Below are 20804 nucleotides of genomic sequence, written 5' to 3' on the forward strand. Positions count from 1 at the left end.
ACCATATTGAGTCGTGACGTCAGAGGCGAGGAATTTTGACCGAATTTTACGCAATTTCCGCACCTCTATCACGACTCAATACGATCGACTTGGCTATTCAAGAACCTTTAACATTATCGAAATTTTATTAATTTAAATCGAAATTCTTAGTACTTGTGAGTATTATCTAATCTAATAAAAAACGAATCGGCTTCCTCTGCAGGGAGTTTTAAGTGATTTCCTCATCTTTCACGTCGTGACTCAAAATGGCCGACATACCTTTAGCGAGCCCTTAAGGTGATATGAAAGTAGCGTTTAAGGAGTCAGTTATTTAACTTTTCTCCGAGCATGGTGTACCAAATTGTTTAAAATCTCACCGTGTGAATATGGAAGCCTGGCGGAAGGTCCTAAACTCGTGAAATTAAACACTTTACAACGAATTGAAAAAATGCCCATGAAAAAATTTTTCAAAATGATATTTCCTGGGTATCGAAACCTTACTTCGGGTTTCCTCATTCACGCGTTACATTTTCAAATGATTCGGACTACTCAGTTCGGTTAAAGTTTCACATAAACCTCTGAGACGACACTTTCGTGTCACCTTAAGCTCAGATGCTTTCATCAATACTCTCCAGTTTTTTTACTAATTCGAATCTTAACTTTTAATACTCAAGAGCATCGAAATCTAACCTATTTCTGTTTCTGGGAAATTCCTCTGGAAAGTCTCGAGTTGGGAAAAACCGAATCGACGTCGTCTGCTCGAACTGGGCAAGGGCGAAGCCTTCGGAGGAGCAGTCTTGGAAGAAATCGAGAGATCGTAAAATTAAGAAGCACTAAATAGGTGGAATCAGGCACGCGGAAGATGCGTCATTAACTCTACAGGGACGCATCGTTCGCAGAAGCGACCGCCTTTGAAAATCTTCACGAGAATTATCCTAGGGCGTTAAATGGCCGACAGCCTTCGCTTTACGCATTTGCCTGCTCTCGATTATCGGCGAATGCTAAGCAAGCTGAAAGCCTTGATCGTAAATAAAATAGGTAGATCGCATCGTTAGTGAACATCCACGTGCGAGATTCGTCACGCGCGGATCTGGTTCATTAGCTGGGGAATATTTCTCGCGCCCCGTTTTCCACTTTTTCTTACCTTCCATATCCTGGGAAGCTTTTACAATAATAGATTTATTTAAGATAATATGAAAAGGTCATTCTATACATATAAAATGTAGAAATATTTATAACACTTTCCTCCACACTGGAGGTATCAAATCATATTAAACTTTAGCGCGTGATCATGGAGACTCTAAGGAAGAACGCGACGCTCATGAAATTTCATTTTTCAACCAAAATATTTGTTATTTATTCCGGACTAGAACCAAGGATGTTTTTTTTATTTATTTTTTTTAATGAAATTTCATGAGCACCGCGTTTTTCCTTAGATCCTCCATAATAACGTGCGGAAATTTTAAATTATTCGCCCACTTTGGAGAAAAATTGTATAAATATTTTGACGTTTTATTATACATAGAATGACCCTTTCGTAACACCTTAAAGTTCCAAATTATTCGATGCACTCAGTTTGAAGAAATGTTTCACGAATATTTTGAGTTTTTGGCATATACGAATGACACTTTTATCACACCTTAAGCAATTAGTTTAAGTACTTATCAAATTTTATTTCAGTATCGGGACAATTGGAGTCGGTCATGTCGTACCTTAAATGACGCTCTTCTATCGCAGTTCCTTAAAAGAAGTTCTTAGACGCCTCTTCGTAAAAATGAACAGACGCACCCATGCGTCATTCTCCTCGACATTCATCCATAGATCCATGACCACGTATAGTCCGACGACAAATTGGAACGTTCGTACGTTCGACCTCGAAGATGATGACAACAGAGCTGGCTCATCCCTGATACCCTTAACGGGCGGTGAATCACTAACAATGCATAAATGTTCGCCGGAATAATGACCGAAGAAGAACTTGAAGAGCCTTATGAGTAGCCAGCACCGTTAAAAAGAGAAAGAATGTTTTTGTTCGACTAACTCGCAGTTGACTGCTACTGAGCTGTTAACACGGTTCTAAAAGCAATTATGAAAACGCAAATTATCATTATATCATTGCAAACGACCGACTCAGCGAACCACTTGCTACTACAATTCATAAATTTATTAATTAAGTTAGTAAAACGATACAATAGACACGTTGTATAAAACGCGTCTTACGTCATTATGAAAATTAAAACCCTTAACTTCATGACTTGATCCACACGTATTGATGACGAGATCAAGACATGAAAATAAACGTTTGAAGTCCCGACGAGGCAATTTTAAAATGGACCATGCAAATCGAAGCGATGAGTCGATTTCACGGAATTGTGGAAAAATAATTAATTGTTCCTCTTAGAGGAAAAATGAAAAGGTACTGGAAGATGGATAGATAATAACAGGTTGCAATCGGTGCGTCACCGCATCTGTAAGAACTTTAGACTCTATTAATTATTGCATTTGCGCGTCGATTACGATTATTCTCAAAACTATGTACGGATATATATGTCGCACAGGTCACACGGATTGTATAGATTTTTTGTCTATATCGTGTGCTATCTTAAAATGAATTAAATTCAGTCTAATGAATCGCCGTTCAGGAAAGACTAGGTCCAATTAATTTTCAATCGCATTTACGTTTTTCAAAAATGACATTAAAGTCGTTCAATTTATGATTTATGTTTCTATTTAATGTATACAAAAGTTCATTAGCTCTTAAAATCACATAATAGTGGTGATTTGTTCACGTTCCAGGGACCCTATTCTCGAGTTTACACGATCAACATTCGTATGCGAAAGTAACAATTTTGTCTACAATTTTCAAATGTTGACCAATGACACGACTTCGCAACAGTGCAAAATTATTCATGCAAGTCTATTCGTATGCGAAACAAATCCGTACGAACTCGAGAATCGGGTCCCTGATGGTCTTGACCTAACGTTGACTTTTAATATCCTAAATGTCGACAGTATAAAAATTACAATATTAACATTTTCGTAAGTGAATAAGATGTTTATGAATTAATGATCTTATGATTATGAATCAGCCTATTTCCAGAGTATCGCCTCCAAGAGCCAGTGTTGTTCTATGTTCCCATTGCAGGGTGCTATCACTGGTCCCTCTGTGTTCGATGATGCTTGAAGGCACATGTCGGATGATGTATGTCGGAATGCTTTAGTCTGAAACGATAAATAATTGTGATAAAACTTTGTATCATAGATCTAGATCACGGTCGTGCAAATATGCCAAATATGGAAATTCACCTTTGGATCATACCGCCACTTCTGTCTTGAGTGACCGTTACATGTCATGATCTTAACTCTAGGGGTCTTATGACGAGTATCACGTTCCGATGCATCAAGGCACACACTTTCGTCAGTCATTACAACATCGTCTTTCCTAATTACGAACATTTGACTGAGGGTTGGCGGTTCGATGCACGGTTCCAGAATTGCATACCCAGAGGGTTGAGAGAAAGTGGTCTTCGCCATGAGTCGCATCATGCATTTTTTCGAGGACACGTGGACAATCTAAAATATAAATAACCAGGTATAATTCAATTCAATGATCGCATTTCTTTTCATCTTACCCTTCCGAAGAACCGGTCATCCTTTGGGAAAAAGTGATCAGGCCAGACATTATCCAAGTACCACTCGAAACTCTTACATTGCAACTTCTGTCGCAGAGCCAACCTCGATCGGATTTGTTGCTTATCTCTCAATCTTGCAGCCTCTGTTTTGAAGACAAAATATTACGGAATTGTTTGCAAGGAAGTAACTGCAGTATCGTAAAAATAGGAAATAGATTATTAGAAGTAACGTTCATTGTCGAGCTAATACTTCGCCGCTAGAAGACTAACGTTCAACATTTTTAAGAGAAACGTGTATATGACATATAATATATTACAATTTGTTGATATTATCGACTCCTAATGAAGGTCTACAATCGCGCGAAATTTTATTTTTCGAACAATATATTATATGTATCCCAGACAAGAACTAAAAGAAAATAATTTTTTTGTCGAAAAATGAAATTTCGTGAGTTTCAAGACTTTCGTCAGGACCTCCGTAATCACGTGTTTAAGTTTCAGATTATTCGGTGCACGCAGTTTGGGGGTATATAAATACTTTTATGTTTTGATATATACAAGATGAACCTTTCATATCACTCACCAGGATTAAACTTAAAGTAGAATTCTGCCCAATCGTCCATCCACACCAGAGCAACCCGAGCTAAATTGGAATACAGAATTTCACCCACTCCTCCGGGAAAAGTGTAAGGTGATGACTTTCGGAAAAGATGACCAACATGCGAACAAGGTGCTATTTCGACACTTCCTCCACACTGCCAGACACGGAAAGAAAGCTCAAGATTCTCCCCACCCCAAATTCGCATTTGATCATCGTAACTACCGAGTTCGAAAAAATAATTTCGGTCCATTGAGAAGAGACCTCCAGCCATAGCCGGGGTCTTAAACGGCTCCACGATATTGTCTCGACGTTGTTTCAACAATGGACCGTTAAGAGTCAACCAACGAAAATGGAGGTCCCAATTGAAGGCACCCCAGTGCAGTTCAAAGGATCTGAAACGAAAATAACTATTAACATTGTACGAGCTTTATTAACGCGACATTAATGTATTTAAAAATAACAGCTCAACGTGCACAGTCGAATTTGAGATGCCTTCTGCAATGTTTCGGCTGAGAATTTGTATCTCCTTTATGATATCTATATTATTGGATATTTATATACGGTTAATTAGTTTTACAAAATTAGGATACCTCGTGTAGCTGAAGGTGTCATCGTTAATGATGTCGATTACAGGTGAAACCACTCTAGTTCTGTTCTGGGCGACCGCTTCAAGAAGAGGTTCCAACCACCCTAAGATGTCAGCAAAAGGGATTATGTCACCGACCCTCGCAAGGCGATTTACATTTACATCATAATTTAGATCTAACGGAGCTTACCTACCAACGGTGCATTCACAATGAGCGTCTAGGAATGTAAGGACCTTTCCTCTCGCCTTATTAGCTCCCAAGAGTCTGGCATTCACTAATCCGATCCTTTTTTCAGAACGGAGGATTCGCACGGGCACTTCCAATCGTCTCACGTACTCATCTAGCTGACTTCGCAAAAATTCTGCAATATCACAGAGGAAATACAGGTTTTAACATAATTTTACTGAAGAATTACGAAATATCGCAACCGTAGCTTTAAGAAATTATTTTAACGGAAGGAAAATATGCTCACCTCTGTCGCTGTTGTCATCGACGAGAATTATCTCTTGCAACAATTGTTTCGGTGACCGACCGATGACGCTGTGAACTGTCCTGAGAAGAGTGCTCCAAGCTTCGTTATGAAATACGATAATGACTGATGTCTTCGGCAGTCCTGATGAATTTTGGTACCTCGAGATGCACCTGTGATTGATCAGCTGTTACATATTCGTTATTAACGATCCGATTGATTAAAACTGTACATAGATTTCACACACTTCTTCTTCCTGACGTCAGGTAATGTTCTGTTGAGCGGGATACGGTCACTCGCCATCAAATTGAATCTGTTTATTTGGAAGAGTTGTCGCATCACGTACATATCTTTCGGGGATATCGCCACTGGCTCGCCGTTCCTGCCGGCATTCGGTCGAGGATTGAACATGTTCTTGTTAATTATATCTGAAATGTATGCACGTAAGATAATATCCACTACTGCGTTGATAGCGTAATTTAAAATTGACTAATGTCTTACCTTTTGTTATGTTTGGTATTTTAGAAGTATCTATGGAGTCTCCCACGTAATGGCCAATCACGACATGGATGCCTCTACGGTCTACATAATTACTTTGGTCACCAAACCTCCTGTAATAATGCAAACAAAAATTGTACAACTTGCACTCGCTATGGGACTTTTTATCATTATAAATTCATTTCGTTCCAAGTTTGATATTACATTAAGAATTTTACGAATTCTTGATTTATGAACTTTCCGGTGATCTTGACACTGGGTGTACCGAATAATTCGACATTTTAAAATTTGAACATGGAGGTCCTAATAAATGTCTTGAAACTCATGATCAAAATTTCTTTCTGGTTCTTGTTCAGGATACTTCTTTTCTTTTTTTTAATTGAAATTTCGCGGTACACCCAGTTTGGAGAAACGTTTCATGAATGATGCCACTTTTACAGCCTCTTCATTCATGAAGGAAAATCTTAATATTTTTATACCGCATAGGGAAGTCGTCGTCTTGAAGGTCGTTGTTCTCCTGCTGGACCCTCGGCCAGACGACAAAGATACAGATGACGACGACAATCAACAACAATGCCGGCCAGACCCGACGCAGTCTCGTTAATCTTGGCCACATCCTGAAGAGATGTTTTATCAGCAAGCTCTCATCTTCGAATGACTTCAAGGCGAGAGACGATCTAGTCACCGACCTGGCCGAAGAAAAACAGCGCTGATGAAATTTCGGAAGTTTTGACTCATTTGATTCAGCCAGCCAGCTGACACGAGTTCATCGAAGTGTTTCACCTTCCGCTATCGCGAATTCCGTGTTCTCGCCCGGTCGGGTCATCACCACGTTATCGTCACTTTGCTGGAGATTAACCACTGTAAGAAGAAACTTCCTTATCACCAGGCACTAGGAAGTCGACTCGAATATCATAAAAAAGATTTCCAAGAGAAGAGAACGCGATTGGGTATCTGAATTAAAAGAAAAGATTATTTAAAAGACGGATAAAACGCAATATCAAGACCAAACGTATCTAAATTTTTAGATAATGATTTTGCGCGTATACCAATTTTATTGTATCACCGTATACTTAAGGCGTTATGAAAGGGTTATTCTATCTATTATATATCAAAAAGGTCAAAATATTTATAAAACGTTTCTTCAAACTGGGTGCTCGAATAATTTGAAACTTTAACACGTAATTATGAAGATCCTAATGAACGTCTTGAAACACGCGAAAGTTCATTTTTTCGAGAAAATGTCTTTCTTTTGTTCTTGCCCGGAATGAATACGTTTCTTTTTTTTTTGAAAAATGAAATTTCATGAGCACCACGTTCTTCATTAGGACCTCCATAATCACTTACTGAAGTTTCAAATGATTCGGTGCACCCAGTTTGGAGAAGAGTTTTACAAATACTTTGACGTTTTATGTACATAAACTGATCTTGTCACCTTAACACATTCGCGACCGGCAAATTGTTTCCGTTTTAAATACTGAGTACCAGCGAAAATAATGAAATTCTGAAACTGGTTGCCGCAAACTTGTATCGTGTATCGTCATGGACGTGATTCACGTCAGCGGCAATCAGGAATAGAATTTAAAATGACGTGAATTCACGTCAGCGGTCGCGAATGTGTTAAGGTGATGTGAAACTGGCATCAAAGTGTTCTCGTTCATGAAACTTTTCTCCAAACTGTTTATACCGAATCGATTCAAACATTACAATATATATATATATGAAGGGTATAAGGAAGGTCCTGAAACTCATAAAATTTCAATTTTTTTTAAATCTGTTCACAAACATTTGTAAAATTGGTTATTAAAAAAAAATGAAATTTCATGAGTCTGAGGATCTTCCTTATAGCCTCCACATTCACATTGTAAAATTTGAAACGATTCAGCACTGCCAGTTCGTAGAAAAGTTTCATGAACGACTCTTTAGATGCCGCTGTCATATCCTCTTAAATATTAGCATAAAATACTTCAATGTTACCGTACCTGGTCACGACTTCGGTGCACTGTACATCATACCGTCCGGGTGCATTCCTTTCACTGTCTGTTTACAACGGTAACTGGCCTCCGAGTTTTTCGTACGTGTCGATCCCCGAGGAGCTGCATCGGCGCTGGTTTGACTACAGATTGCACAATTTTAAGCTCTTAGTCGGCTCCAAAGAGTGATTCGCGTGAATTTTTCACCCAAACCAAAGATCCGCAAGGAAATTCGGCCCTGCCGGTCGCCGGTCTTCGCAGAAGACGCCGACGCTGTATCGACGTGGCCAGCAAAGGCGACCAGAGGCAACTAAAATTAAATGGATGAAGTGTAGGAACTGCTATAGTATATGTACGTTCCGCAGGTTGACTGTAGACAACTGTAGAGGCCAACGTTATTGCCTTCTAGAGGCTTCAAGGTGCGAGGAGAGGGGCAAACAGGTTGAAAGGAAGGAAGCAAGAATCGAAATTCTGACCAGCGAGTAGAATTATAAATTGAGGTTCAGTTTCGATATTCGATTCGTAAATATTATTTGAGAATTAAGTATAGCTAATGCAATATCAAGGTGTTATGAAAGGATCATTCTATGGAAGTGATAAAGTCAAAGTATTTATAAAATATATCATACTTTTATAACACCAAAAACGTTGCAGATTTTGTACTATGTTGTCGATAACGCTGAAGGTATAGTTGATATCATCAATCTTCTAGATTTTCATAATATAAAGTTTATTTTTCTCTGATTTTTATTTCGTTTCTTGATAAAGCTATGTTTACATGTCATGCGTACATTAATCATTATTATCTTTTATTAGGGTTTACTGTATTATAAGGGTAATTAACGTGTCATCTTATCTCCGTTATTTTCGAAGCGAAATGGAGTGATTTGTATGTATCATTTATGGGAAATTACGTGTGGCTGGGGTCGTTCACTGCCCGTTAGTAAAACAGAATTCCGATGATTAAGTAGGATTCTATATTTACCTACATAGCCAGTTTTGTGTATGAATATAGTTTGAGCACTGATCCCAAGGTGGCGGCACATCGAATCTGCGTGTTTATTAATTCGATGAAGACATGCGATGTACTGAATCCAAACCCGATACCTGCCCGATAATTCACGGATTTACCAGTACGATGGAGACGTGGTTACATGGTCCAGAGAGAACATGAGAGTAGCCAGGCCCCCTACTTCATAACTATTGCGCAGTGCTGCCCTCGCGGTAGCTGAGGCATCGAAAAGCGCGATACGTCGGTAAACGTAGAGTCCAGTCTGATTTGGTTGAGCTAGCGCAGAGCCGAGAAGCAGTTACTCACTGATATTTACCGACAGAAAGTCGTTACACACCCAGATACAATCATACTCTGAAATACCGATTAACACTGTAATCGAATGCAGACGCTGAGCATTGGGCATGGCGGTGTCACATACGGAACCTACATGCAGCGAATCTGCGCGAGTGCGATTGTTCCTAGAAATATTCGCGCGTCCCAACCAGCCAAGCGCCAAGCTACAATTCGAGGCGTGGCATGCATGTGTTCGATCCTTGTACTCAAAGCGAGTATGCGTGAGAGTCGATGCGGCGAAAAACCTCTCGAGGCCTATCTAGTCGCGGATGTAAGCCGAGCCATGTCGGTTATAATATTTATTTTCCCTTACATAAGAATAAATAGATATTTCTTTTGGCATTCCATTTGGTTGTATCTGTTGACAATGGAGCAAATTTATTTTACCGGTAGTTAAACAAATTATGAAATATCAATAAATAATCATCGTTTATAATATCAGCTTCATGTCGAACAACTTCCAATTTCTCATCATGAGGAAGCATTCTTTACGCAAATTAGTATGTCATCGGAGAAACTGTTGAGTGAAGTGTACGGTCTCAATTTATACTAATTTATGGAAAGAATGCTTCCTAATGATGAGAAATTTCAAGTTTATCGACATGAAGTTGATATTATATACGATGTTTATTTATTAATACTTCATAATTTGTTTGACTACCCGGAAAATAAATTTGCTCCATTGCCAACAGATACAACCAAATGAAATAACAAAAGAAATATCTATTTATTCTTATGTAAGCAAAAATAAAAATCATACACGACATGGCTCGGCTTACATCCGCGACTAGGTAAGCCTCGGAAGGTTTTTCACAGCATTTGACTCTCACGCATACTCCTATGACTGCGAGGGTCGAAACATGCATGCTCGTGCCTCGAATCGTAGTTTGGCGCTTGGCTGATTGGGACGCGCGAATGTTTCTAGGAACAATCGCAATCGCACAGATTCGCTGCATGTAGGTTCCGTACGTGAACGCCGCTAAGCCCAACGCTCCGCATCTGCATTCAATTACAGTTCTAATCGGTATTTTAGAGTATGATTGTATCTGGTGTATAACGAGTTTCTGTCGATAAATGTCAGTAGGTAACTGCTTCTCGGCTCTGCGCTAGCTCAACCAAATCAGACTGGACTCTACGTTTACCGACATATCGCGCCTTTCGATGCCTCAGCTACCGCGAGGGCAGCACTGCGCAATAGTTATGAAGTAGGGGGCCTGGTTACTCTCATCTTCTCTCTGCTGCTACCCAGAGATCTGCTGCTACTCTCGTCTTCTCTCTGTCGATACCGTCGAGTATCGATATATCTCGATTCTCCATCCCATTCGCAGAAACGTCAGTCGATCCTCACAGAACTAACACTGCGTTCAACGGTTGCCTGTTGGTTAGTGGGAGTGTGTCAATCTTCATGCAGTGATGGATGAAATCACATCAAATGGTAGGATTTCGAAGCGGATTATGAAGTAATTTCGTCCTCCGTTTCATTACTAAGTGATCCTAGAGAAACGCTCATTGTGCTCGAGAAAGAAATGTGAAAACACAAGCATTCTTAAGAAAGTTAGCTGATGTCGCTTACAGCGTGTGGGCGTCCTGTCCCCTCCGACTCTCTTTTGCCGTAGTTTTGCCTTCGTTTTGCTTCTATTTACACGCGTAGATGCGGGATTTGCATATTGATACGATTGTGATCTCCCGATTGTCAGGCGTCCGAGGTTACGGCACTTCGCCACGTCTTATAAATACCTCGGACGGTTACTAAACGTCAGGCCTGTTTGGGAAGTCGTCTGCCAGTAACTGGCAGACGTGATTGTTCCCATATTATTCTGAGTTTTTTTGACAGCAGTTTTCTTGATGATATACTTATGAATGTATTTTTAAAAGTTTATCTTGCATGCCGACAGAAGTAGCTCATTCCAAATGCGTATTACCGAGTGATGATTTTCTTTCATCAAGGTGTCCGAGTTCAACTGGATATTGGTATAATGACCCTTAATAAACTAGCATCCCATTTAACTAGAAATATAAAAGTGTGTCAATTTAGTTTGACGTAGTTTATTTGAGGTCAGATACTTAATCTCATCCTCGTTGATTTAAATTTGCGTGATGCGATCTGGTATCTCTGCTGATTTCACTAAATTAATAGTGATCTTTTTTTGTAAGTTCGAAGCGATAATTTTGAAAATTTCTATGGACGGAAAGGAATACGTCGTCTATGTTGCCTGATTTTATTGTTTTGCTCTAGATCCTGGAGAAGGCGAAGGCGGAGGGACGTTAGTTTGCGCTGGCTGTTTAAATGCCATCGATGAGGATGAATTTGTTCAGGCGTTAAACCAGGAATGGCATATCGATTGCTTTCGGTATTATTTACTTCTTGATAATGTTTTAAAGTTTCCCTGTATCCTTTGTGATTTTACCACATTGTTATTATTTTTAGGTGTTCTGCTTGCGATGCTTCCCTGTCTTCTTGGTATTTTGAGAAAGATGGACTCTTATTTTGTAAAGAAGACTATTGGGCTGCATATGGAGAAGCCTGTCAGGGTTGCGGCCACATCATTACGGGACCAGTAATGTTGGCCGGAGATCACAAATTTCATCCAGAATGTTTTGCTTGCAATTTCTGTGGTACCTTTATTGGAGATGGAGAGAGTTATGCTCTTGTCGAGAGGTCTAAACTTTATTGTGGCATCTGTTACAAGAGACAAATGCAGCCTCTCAACAAAACGGCAAATTATCCATTCATCAGAAAACCACACAGTATAAGACTGGTAGAGATTCCTCCCAACACCACTGATCCTGAAAAAGAAAGAGGAATTAAACTCACTTTGGATACGACCCCCAGTCCACGAAGCGGAGGCAGTGCATTACTGCGCATTTCGGAGTAAGTCAAAGTTAATTACGTATTAGATTTTTTTTGTTTAAATTTATTTTTTGCTTACTTACAATGTAATGAATGCAACATTCTGCGTACATATCTTGAAATGCTAGATATTTTATGGGTATAGCATTTTAAAAATAAACCTGGACGAAACTGATTATATGTACCAATGGTCGGTTTGGTCGATGTTTTTCTATCGTTATATTTTTCAACGTAATTACTGTAACATGCGTGTTCTTAAGCTTACAAGTAACCGTTATATTAAATGCAAATTTAATATCTTGTGCTATGGGTATGAATGTTAATGCAATAATTATTTCAAAATGTTTTTAAATTATTTAAATTCTTTTACAGACTTGAATGCATAAAATATATTACGTAAATAAGACAAAGCATTTTCAATATGGAAAATAATTTTCATACAAAATAGAGTACATGACACGATATATTTTCATAAGTTACCAATCTTTTTTGCTTTTGTACATCAATGTTTTATGTTCTCTACTTTATAATAACGCTTGTGGCTATTTTTTAATTTATTTCAAGAGTCACGGATTATCCTTGTATTCCAGAATACCTTTAAATTAATGTAAGGGGACTTTTTTTTTTTTAGCATGTAACACATGCTAACTGATTACTGAATTTCTCAAACTTTATTAATCATGCTGCCAAATGTGTCATTGAAAGCGTATAACTGATATTTGAATTGGGACAAATGTATTTGCCTTTCTCCATTATTAATAAGTAAAATAGTAAAACCCTTAAATATTCTTTTGTCATTCAATAAGCTTTTTCACAATTATTTGAATTATTAATTATGTTATTATTGTTTTCATGTTTTTAGTTCTCATAAAACTTGTTAGGGCAGATACTTTTATTTATCAGTGAACCGTTGAATATTTAAGGGTTGATTGGAATGGCTATATTCTAATAACTGTGAACTAAAACGCAGGTTAATAAGAAATGTTCGTGGAAAGATCAGTAAGCTGGTGGCCTCCGTGATGGAGGTTCTGTTTAGGCTATGCTGCCACTTCTCTAATCATAGGTATTTCATAACGAATAATATGCACTAAACCTGACCACATCCATAGCTGGCTTTATATAATGTAATAAATTAATCGCAATTATATGTGTACGTTGAATGGGTTTATTTTGTGAGACTGCTTTTCATTCTTTAAATGGTTGTTTGCATTATTAGCATTAATCGTTATATCCTGATTAATACGTTACTTACTTTTTACAAATGGTTGTTACACTTTAATTATGGTACTAGATGTAAATTATATTGATGTGAGTGTTAGTTATAATATAAGTAACAATCGACTGGCACAAAACTTATTTTTAGATGAAAACGTTTCCATTTTCTGCACCATTCCTTGCATTGTTAAATTACTTTTTAATATTTGTAAAAGTAGATGTATATTTTGTCTCCCTAAAAAATGTAACATGAAACGTGATTAAGAACTTCACTAAACAATGCCAGTAAATTATAATGATTCCAAAGTTCCGTAAGCAAGAAAAGGTTCTTGTAATGTTTTCTTACGAATCATTAGTTCATGGAAATTTATATTGAATAAGTATTGTGTTTCATTGTATCACAGTATGTTATGTGACATTTTAGTCATGCACATGCATGCAGTGTTCTGCAATGTTTTGCACGTGTCAATGCAATTGTGGGATGTTATCGTCATAGGAATTTAATGACACGATGTAATAAAATGTTACAGATTAAACATGTCCAATGATCTTATGTCTCTGCATATCGGAGACAGAATCCTGGAAGTAAATGGGACACCTGTCAAGGAGCAACCTATAGAAAACATCGAACATCTAATTAGATATTCAGATACCGTTCTGCAGGTGGGTTGATTTAAATGAGACGTCCATTTACAAGATGTCATAAAATTTAATAATCTGCTTTTTCTACCTCAATTGTGTGAATTTTTAAGTATTATATGAAAAAGGAACACTCTTTCAGTTAACGATAGAACACGATCCGGACGCAGTGTCACGACGACCTTCGTTTCCAAGTGCCTCTTCATCTATGTTGACAACTACCGTGAGTCCAAGAACGAGTCCAGACGGCAAAGAAAGATTATTCAAACGTCGTGATGAAGGTTATATCAGCGGAACAAGAAGTAGACAGCTGCGAAGGACCAGGGATCCTGCGAACAAAGAGCGTAGCAGTTCCATGTCCCGATTACTCGATGGGTAATACTTTCTACCCCTCTGTAATATTGATTATTTATTCGATTTTAGTACTACTAAGAATCATAATTCATTATGTTTTATAACTCCCCTTCCGATGTGTAATTCAAATTTGTGGAAACATTTTTTTATTCACAGTTCTTCGCCAACAAACACATGCGACTTGAGTCGTACCAGGTCATTCCGAGTGGAACCGAAGAACCAAAGGATCTTCCGAGCCAGTGATTTGGTAAAGGGAGAACTTCTGGGCAAAGGTTTTTTCGGTCAAGTATATAAAGTGACACATCGGGACACAAATGAGGTTATGGTCTTGAAAGAGTTGTATAGGGTAGACGAAGAGGCTCAGAAAAACTTTTTGAAAGAGGTGAGTTCCCTTCGATTATAGAACGAGGCTTGACGGAGAGTATATTTTTAATCAAAATTATCCATGTACAGGTGGCGGTTTTGAGGTCATTACATCACAATAATGTGCTTCGATTCATCGGTGTGCTTTACAAGGATAAGAAGCTTCATCTCGTTACCGAATATATATCCGGAGGTACATTGAGAGCTTTGCTTCACGATACCAATGAGCTTCTCCCCTGGGAACAGCGCACATCGTTCGCAAAAGATATCGCCGCTGGCATGGCTTATCTGCATTCCATGAATATTATCCACCGAGACTTAAATTCCCACAATTGTTTGGTACGAGAAGACAAGACTGTGGTGGTCGCAGACTTCGGTCTAGCTAGGATAATCCAAAGCGGAAATTCCCCCGACAAGCGACCCTGCAGCAGGCATTCAGAGGGTGAAACTCGAAACTCGAAGAAAGAACGGAAGAAACGATACACCGTTGTCGGAAATCCATACTGGATGGCTCCAGAGATGATGAAGGGCAACAAGTACGATGAGAAGGTGGACATCTTCAGCTTCGGAATAGTCGTATGCGAGATCATAGGTCGCGTTCAAGCTGACCCTGATTACCTGCCTCGGTCCTCGGACTTCGGCTTGAACCAGAACGTTTTCAGAGAGAAGTTCTGCACGAACTGCCCGGAAACCTTTTATAGGATTGCGTTTCTGTGCTGCGACTTGAATCCGGATAAGAGACCACCGTTCGAAGTCATCGAAGTCTGGCTGGAAGGCCTGGCGATGCATTTGTCAGTGGGTGCGCCTTTACCGCCTGATCTGGAACATGATATTAAACATTACACAGGACCGAGTCCGAATAGCAGCGAGTCCACGACACCGGAGACTTTGGCTCCACAGCTTAAGCCGATAAAGGAGGGTCAAGTACATCAGGAAAAGAAGCGTTTTTGTGGTTGCGATGACAGCACTCTAGAACGCGAACCGAGCCCCGTTAATGACCTCAAGAAATCACCGGAAGCGATGAGTAACTTGGGGAGGTATTCCAGGCAAAGCAGCAAATCGAGTGAAAACTCAGGCTTAAGGTATTCTAGGCAAAATTCGAAGCCAAAAGATGTGTCGGGGGATAAGGAGAAACCCAGTCTTGTCATCAGCGTTGATCCTAGCGGGTTCAGTGGGCGATATTTGAGACAGAACAGTAATAAATCAAAGGACTCGTCACCCGTTGAAACGGCGAATGTCTACCTTGACAAGCAGAAGAGTAGCCTAGCTAACGGGAAAACGAAGCTTTCGGGGGAAACTTTGGACAGTATTTCGAACAAGAAATCGGAAGTGATTCCTAAAGACATAAACGAACTAAAGGGAATGCCCATCTCGATACCTGTTGTTGAAAAAATGAGATATGTTGGACAGTGTAATCCGTCAGCTGATTTTGAAGGTTCTTCAAAGTCTCACTCAATGGACAATAAAACGTCGTACACAGTCAATACTTGTTCTAGTTCAGATGCGGAGAAGTCAAGAGTGCCTGCTCGCAATTTAGTAGAAGCCGTGGCTAATGAAATTAAGTTAGATATGTTTAAACTACCGGCCGATGCGGGGCATATTGTTAGCTCGTATTTGAGGCAAATCGGCAAGTCAAAGTCGGATAAGGAGAGCAAGCCTATTTCTAGGCGCAATAGCTCAAATTCTGTGACCGATGCTGGTAAAGGTAGCTCCGAGGGAACCAAGTCTTCTTCGGGGTCATACCTTAGGAGAACTAAGATATCTCCTACGAAGGAACAATCCAAGAATGCATTCTCCAATCCAAATACCAGCTCTTCGAACAACAATTCTTTAGATGTTGCCTCTCGATCGATGCAATCAACACAAACTAACCCTCCTGAGATTTCGACAAATAAAGACTTTAAGGATAATAAAGTTATTCAATTTACTAGGCAAGATAGTACAGCTTCTAGTATTGGTAGCATATTGTCGAGGCAAGGAAGCTTTGCTACGATTAGCAGTACACTGAGGAAGAATAAGGATAAGGTGTTCGATGAATACTCACTGTATAGTTCCTTAAAGAAGGATCTCGACAGACAAGACAGTTTTGGTTCTGATGCTAGTACCTTGAAGAGAACTGATCTTTACCATACGGATAGTTTCTGTTCAAACGACAGCACCCTGAAGAAAGATGAATTGTCCAGGTTCGCAGGAATCGATTCGGATTTAGTTGGCACTGAATCGACACTAGACAGCGAACAGAGCCATAGGATACGTAACAACAATGATAATGAGAAACCAAACAACGAATCAAGACCCGATGCTACGTGTATTTTTAACAGTGCTTTCGTTGTACAGCCCAGCTCTTTAGTGGATTTCACCGAGTGCTATAAAAACGTGGATTTGTGCAGGCAAGACAGTTTTGGCTCTGACAGTGCAGTGGGGACAATGAAAAGCGACTTCTTTGCTAACCTAGATCTTCATAAACTGAGAGATGAAGTTGCTGATACGGAAATGTGTTGTGCTTTGGAGCGATGCTGTACTCCTAACCGACCTGTCACACCAGTGGAGAGCACAACTTTGTAAAAATATCAAAAGATGGTAACGACTTACTACTTGCAAGATTAAAAACTAAATTACTGTTCACCTGTAAGTAGTCACACGAATATGGTTCGATTTACAAATCATTCCTTTGAAGAATTTTTAAATTATAAAGGTTTGGAGGAATTTCTCTGAAGCTTCAATGAGAGGCTCTCGCATCAGTGTGCTATAACTATGACATAAACTGGTAACCGATGGTACTAGTAGAGCTCATATGGATATGGATGTACAGTGTAGTCAATTGGAACTGCAAATTTGATCTCATAATGTTGTACCTAAGGATGAAAATGCCACGGTTATTTTATGAGTCGAACCCCTTGTTTAGTGATCATACACCTTATTTACAAATTATTCATTCAGTATTAAAGGTAGGGCCTTTGATATTGTTAAATCCTACAGCAATTTCCCATTTTGCTATAATTTTATCATTGTGCGCTTTGATTTTACCTCGATTGAAAACAACTATATGTGTAATCATGTTTGTATCCCATCACAGGAAGGTATTTGCATGTTACTTGTCAGTAATCGTGCAAGGATGTTAACAGGCAGGAAAAAGCCAAGTTACTGATAAAAAAAGTCTGATTTATTTATCGAAGGACCAACAGAGTGATGTGAAGAGGTTGGATAAATTGATAAATAGGTACTTTTGGTCAAATTTCAAAGAATCTCTTGACCGATTTCTTGAGTTGATATTTCTTAAATGAAGTGCATGCATCGGCTAAAAATACAGGGAGAGCAGAGTGGATTATTCCTCGGTAACAAGCACATTCCTTAATTATCTTGCCTCTAGATTAACGTTCAAGTAAAATGCAATACACAGCGCATACAGAATTCGGTGTGTCCTGTTTGAAAAAAACATTCCATCCAAGATAACTCCTGAAACCAGAAGAAGTTCACGACGAATGTCGACTATTGACGAGATGTATGTTCTAAAGCTTAATGTAATGGTATACAAAGCAGACTGAAACACTCAATCACCTTTATTGGTGAAACGAAACCGTGTAAAATTACGTCAGAAAAAGCTGATAGTTTAACTACCTACAAAACTAAAGCAGTTTACAGTGAAATCCACCGTGTTTAATAATCAGATGATTAGAACAAAGAATTATAGCGATTTCTTTGGATATTCACTGGAAGATCACACTCATGCGTTATTGAATATGCCTAAAGGCGATAGAACCTACTGTTGCATATGTAAATCATGGTGTAAAATATTGAATACTCCAAAAACAACACTTGTACATAGACAGGGCATTCTTATGTTTAGATTCACTATTTTTATCCTTGTTAACATATCAATTTATAATCTTGCCGCTGTACAGTTGTAAATTGTACCTCCTGTAAAACTGTATGTATTCGCACTTTATTTTATATTTGTAATAGTAGTAGTAGTAGATGAAAAAAATATAAAGGACAGAGCAATTAGACCAGTTCTCTGTCCAATTAAGAACTATTTGTTACTGTTTTTACACGAATTAATAGAAGTATTCTCATTAAAATTCATATAATTAAAATTATAGAAGTTCAGGTTTATTAGGCAGTAAGGAAAAATTCTGTGGCGAAAGTATTATTTCACTCAAACTTTATATATCCATCGATAATAAATGCATCTTCAACGATAACAAGTCTGCGCATTGAACAATTCTAAATAGGCATCTACATGTATACCGTTAAATTTCAAGCATTTACATGTAATCATTACTAAATGGTCATACTAAAATGTTAATAATCCCTTATTTGTTGTACATACCTGCTGGATAAAATAATGATATGTGAGAAACGGTGCATATATATTATAAAAAAAGGATACTAAACTCTTGTCGCAATTTATATGTAATTCAGTAATTAATACCGACAACGAAGAATTAACAATGGTGGCCAAAAATGAGGAATGACATGTACGAAGCATTCATTAATTTATATATATATATATATATATATATACATAAGAATGTACATAGCTTATAATTAATCACACCTTCGGAACGCCGGTTTCAGAATAATCGTACTACCATGCGTCTTCACTGGTGAAGCAAACAGAATCAAATATATTATTAATTTTGTTATATTTTCATAATAGAGTCGTCTATTCATTCTCATTTTAATCGCTACGTTCTTAAATGGGAAATAATTTGGAGCGTCTCCGAGAGAAAGAATGTTAATTGCAGGACGAGCCGCTGGCTTTCACACCGCACGGTTTAACCCCCAGAGAAATATATTTTTTAATTCATATCTTTATCAGTACACGTAGACTAGACATTTCTTTGTATCGACATTGCGAATCTCTAGTGACGGATCTTTAAAATTACTTAACGGATCTACGCATTTTCTTGTAGCAAAAAAAAATACTAAACCGAATGACATTATTCTGCAGTTGAATGAACGCCTGCGACTATCAGATTTGCGACGAAAAATGTACTTAATTGCGAAATCGATCGAATATACTTCTTTATACGAATGCGATTTTCTGGTATAACGTTTGGAAAGGGCACGACGCCATAAAATAATGTTTTATTACAGGGCTTTTATAAGCCATGTTTCCTTAAGATGATGTGAAAGTGGAGTCAAAAGGGTTAAAGTTTATGAATCATTTCTCCAAACTGGGTATACCGAATCGATTCAAACTTGACAATATAAATATGGAGATTATAAGAAAATTCCCGACACCCATAAAATATCAATTTTTTTAAATTTGTTTATAGATATTCTCAACATTTTTTATAAAAATTGAAATTTTATGAGTGTCAGGGCCTTCCTTATAGCCTCCATATTCACGTTGTAAAATTCGAAACGATTCGGTGCATCCAGTTCGGCGAAAAGTTTCATGAACGATTAACCCTTCGAATGCGACTTTCACATCCCCTTAAGGTGATATGGAAGGGTCATTCTGTATATATAAAACTTAAAAATATTTATAAAACTTTTTTACAAACTGGGTGCACCGAGTCATTTAAAACTTAAACACGTAATTATGAAGGCCCTAAGGAAGAGCGTAGTGCTCGTGAAATTTCATTAAAAATAAGAAAAAAAAATGGATTCTTGGTTGTAGTCTGGGGTAAATGAAATAAATTTTTTATTAAAAATGAAATTTTACGAGCATCACGTTCTTTCTTAGGGCCTCCATGATCATGTGCTGAAGTTCCAAATGATTCGATGCATCCAATTGGAAGAATAATGCATAAATATTTGGACGATATATAGAATGACCCTTTCATATCATCTTAATGCCTTTTCAATTTATACCACAGAATTGCATACACGTTATTTGTCTGTGATAGAAAGTGTTTGGAAATTGTCTAGATGGAAGATGTATAATCAGTTGTAATTAACTATTAAGATTAAGTTAAAAGTGTAACATCAGATACTCTCGTTCCGCGTACAATAATATATACCTATCTATTCGCTAGATGAGTCCTAATTTTTAACTTTTAGTCGTAAAGTGCGATAATTCGCGCACTTCGAGGAAAGGGTCCGTAATGTAGTGATGAATTATCTGCGGAAAAAAGGCTTCGAAAGCCTGCGTGTAAAGAGCATTATGTGTACGTGTATTAACGTTAATTGCGACTCGTTAACCTCTAATTGCGTATGTTTCGGTACTCGACGCACTTGCGGAAATTCACGTTGGGTTTTGCGATCGGATTTTTTACATTTCTTACGCGTGCTTGATTAGTGATATACTATCGTGCCTCTCGACGGATTTATCGATAAATGCAAA

The 20804-nt window shown here is 38.2% G+C and overlaps 2 protein-coding genes across 8 annotated transcripts; one reads left to right on the forward strand and one right to left on the reverse strand.

Moving 5' to 3' along the window:
* Positions 1-2653: 2653 nt before the first annotated feature.
* Positions 2654-8143, reverse strand: LOC105694490 (polypeptide N-acetylgalactosaminyltransferase 3). 3 transcript variants are annotated; one of them, XM_012415206.2, is made up of 12 exons: positions 7749-8143; positions 6550-6627; positions 6246-6455; positions 5770-5879; positions 5516-5696; positions 5272-5441; positions 4993-5160; positions 4803-4902; positions 4195-4604; positions 3612-3754; positions 3286-3552; positions 2654-3201 (listed from the first exon to the last, which is right to left on the reverse strand). In XM_012415206.2, exons 3-12 carry the CDS (start codon positions 6380-6382, stop codon positions 3070-3072), a joined length of 1818 nt encoding a protein of 605 aa, XP_012270629.1. In that variant the 5' UTR covers positions 6383-6455; positions 6550-6627; positions 7749-8143; the 3' UTR covers positions 2654-3069. The 3 variants fall into 3 exon arrangements, with proteins under 3 accessions (XP_012270629.1, XP_023287836.1, XP_012270639.1); XM_023432068.1 differs by having other exon boundaries at positions 6246-6383; positions 6456-6627; XM_012415216.2 differs by having other exon boundaries at positions 6246-6720.
* A 2289-nt stretch (positions 8144-10432) lies between these two features.
* LOC105704380 (LIM domain kinase 1) lies at positions 10433-19746 on the forward strand. Of its 5 annotated transcripts, none has more exons than XR_001104442.1 (9): positions 11151-11236; positions 11324-11438; positions 11516-11959; positions 12909-13001; positions 13684-13816; positions 13935-14167; positions 14303-14528; positions 14600-17457; positions 17586-19746. XR_001104442.1 is itself a non-coding variant. In XM_012433562.1 (8 exons), the coding sequence occupies exons 1-8, from the start codon at positions 10501-10503 to the stop codon at positions 17072-17074; spliced, it is 3741 nt and encodes a 1246-aa protein (XP_012288985.1). In that variant the 5' UTR covers positions 10433-10500; the 3' UTR covers positions 17075-19746. The 5 variants fall into 5 exon arrangements, 3 of the variants coding, with proteins under 3 accessions (XP_012288985.1, XP_012288966.1, XP_012288993.1); XR_001104443.1 differs by having other exon boundaries at positions 14600-17137; positions 17205-19746; XM_012433562.1 differs by lacking the exon at positions 11151-11236 and adding an exon at positions 10433-10522 and having other exon boundaries at positions 14600-19746.
* The last annotated feature ends 1058 nt before the right edge of the window (positions 19747-20804 follow it).

Source organism: Orussus abietinus, unplaced genomic scaffold, assembly GCF_000612105.2.
Source record: "Orussus abietinus isolate OABI.00-Male unplaced genomic scaffold, Oabi_2.0 scaffold53, whole genome shotgun sequence".
Taxonomy (NCBI): Eukaryota; Metazoa; Arthropoda; class Insecta; order Hymenoptera; family Orussidae; genus Orussus; species Orussus abietinus.

Coding starts and splice junctions, on each gene's coding strand:
- LOC105704380 (XM_012433543.1), top strand. CDS start 11,185: ATGCGATCTGGTATCTCTGCTGATTTCACTAAATTAATAGTGATCTTT. Junction 13,817..13,934: donor ATTCAGATACCGTTCTGCAG/GTGGGTTGATTT, acceptor ACACTCTTTCAG/TTAACGATAGAACACGATCC. Junction 14,529..14,599: donor AGAAAAACTTTTTGAAAGAG/GTGAGTTCCCTT, acceptor ATCCATGTACAG/GTGGCGGTTTTGAGGTCATT.
- LOC105694490 (XM_012415206.2), bottom strand. CDS start 6,382: ATGTGGCCAAGATTAACGAGACTGCGTCGGGTCTGGCCGGCATTGTTG. Junction 5,880..6,245: donor GACGACGACTTCCCTATGCG/GTATAAAAATAT, acceptor GCATTATTACAG/GAGGTTTGGTGACCAAAGTA. Junction 3,553..3,611: donor ATGACCGGTTCTTCGGAAGG/GTAAGATGAAAA, acceptor TTTATATTTTAG/ATTGTCCACGTGTCCTCGAA.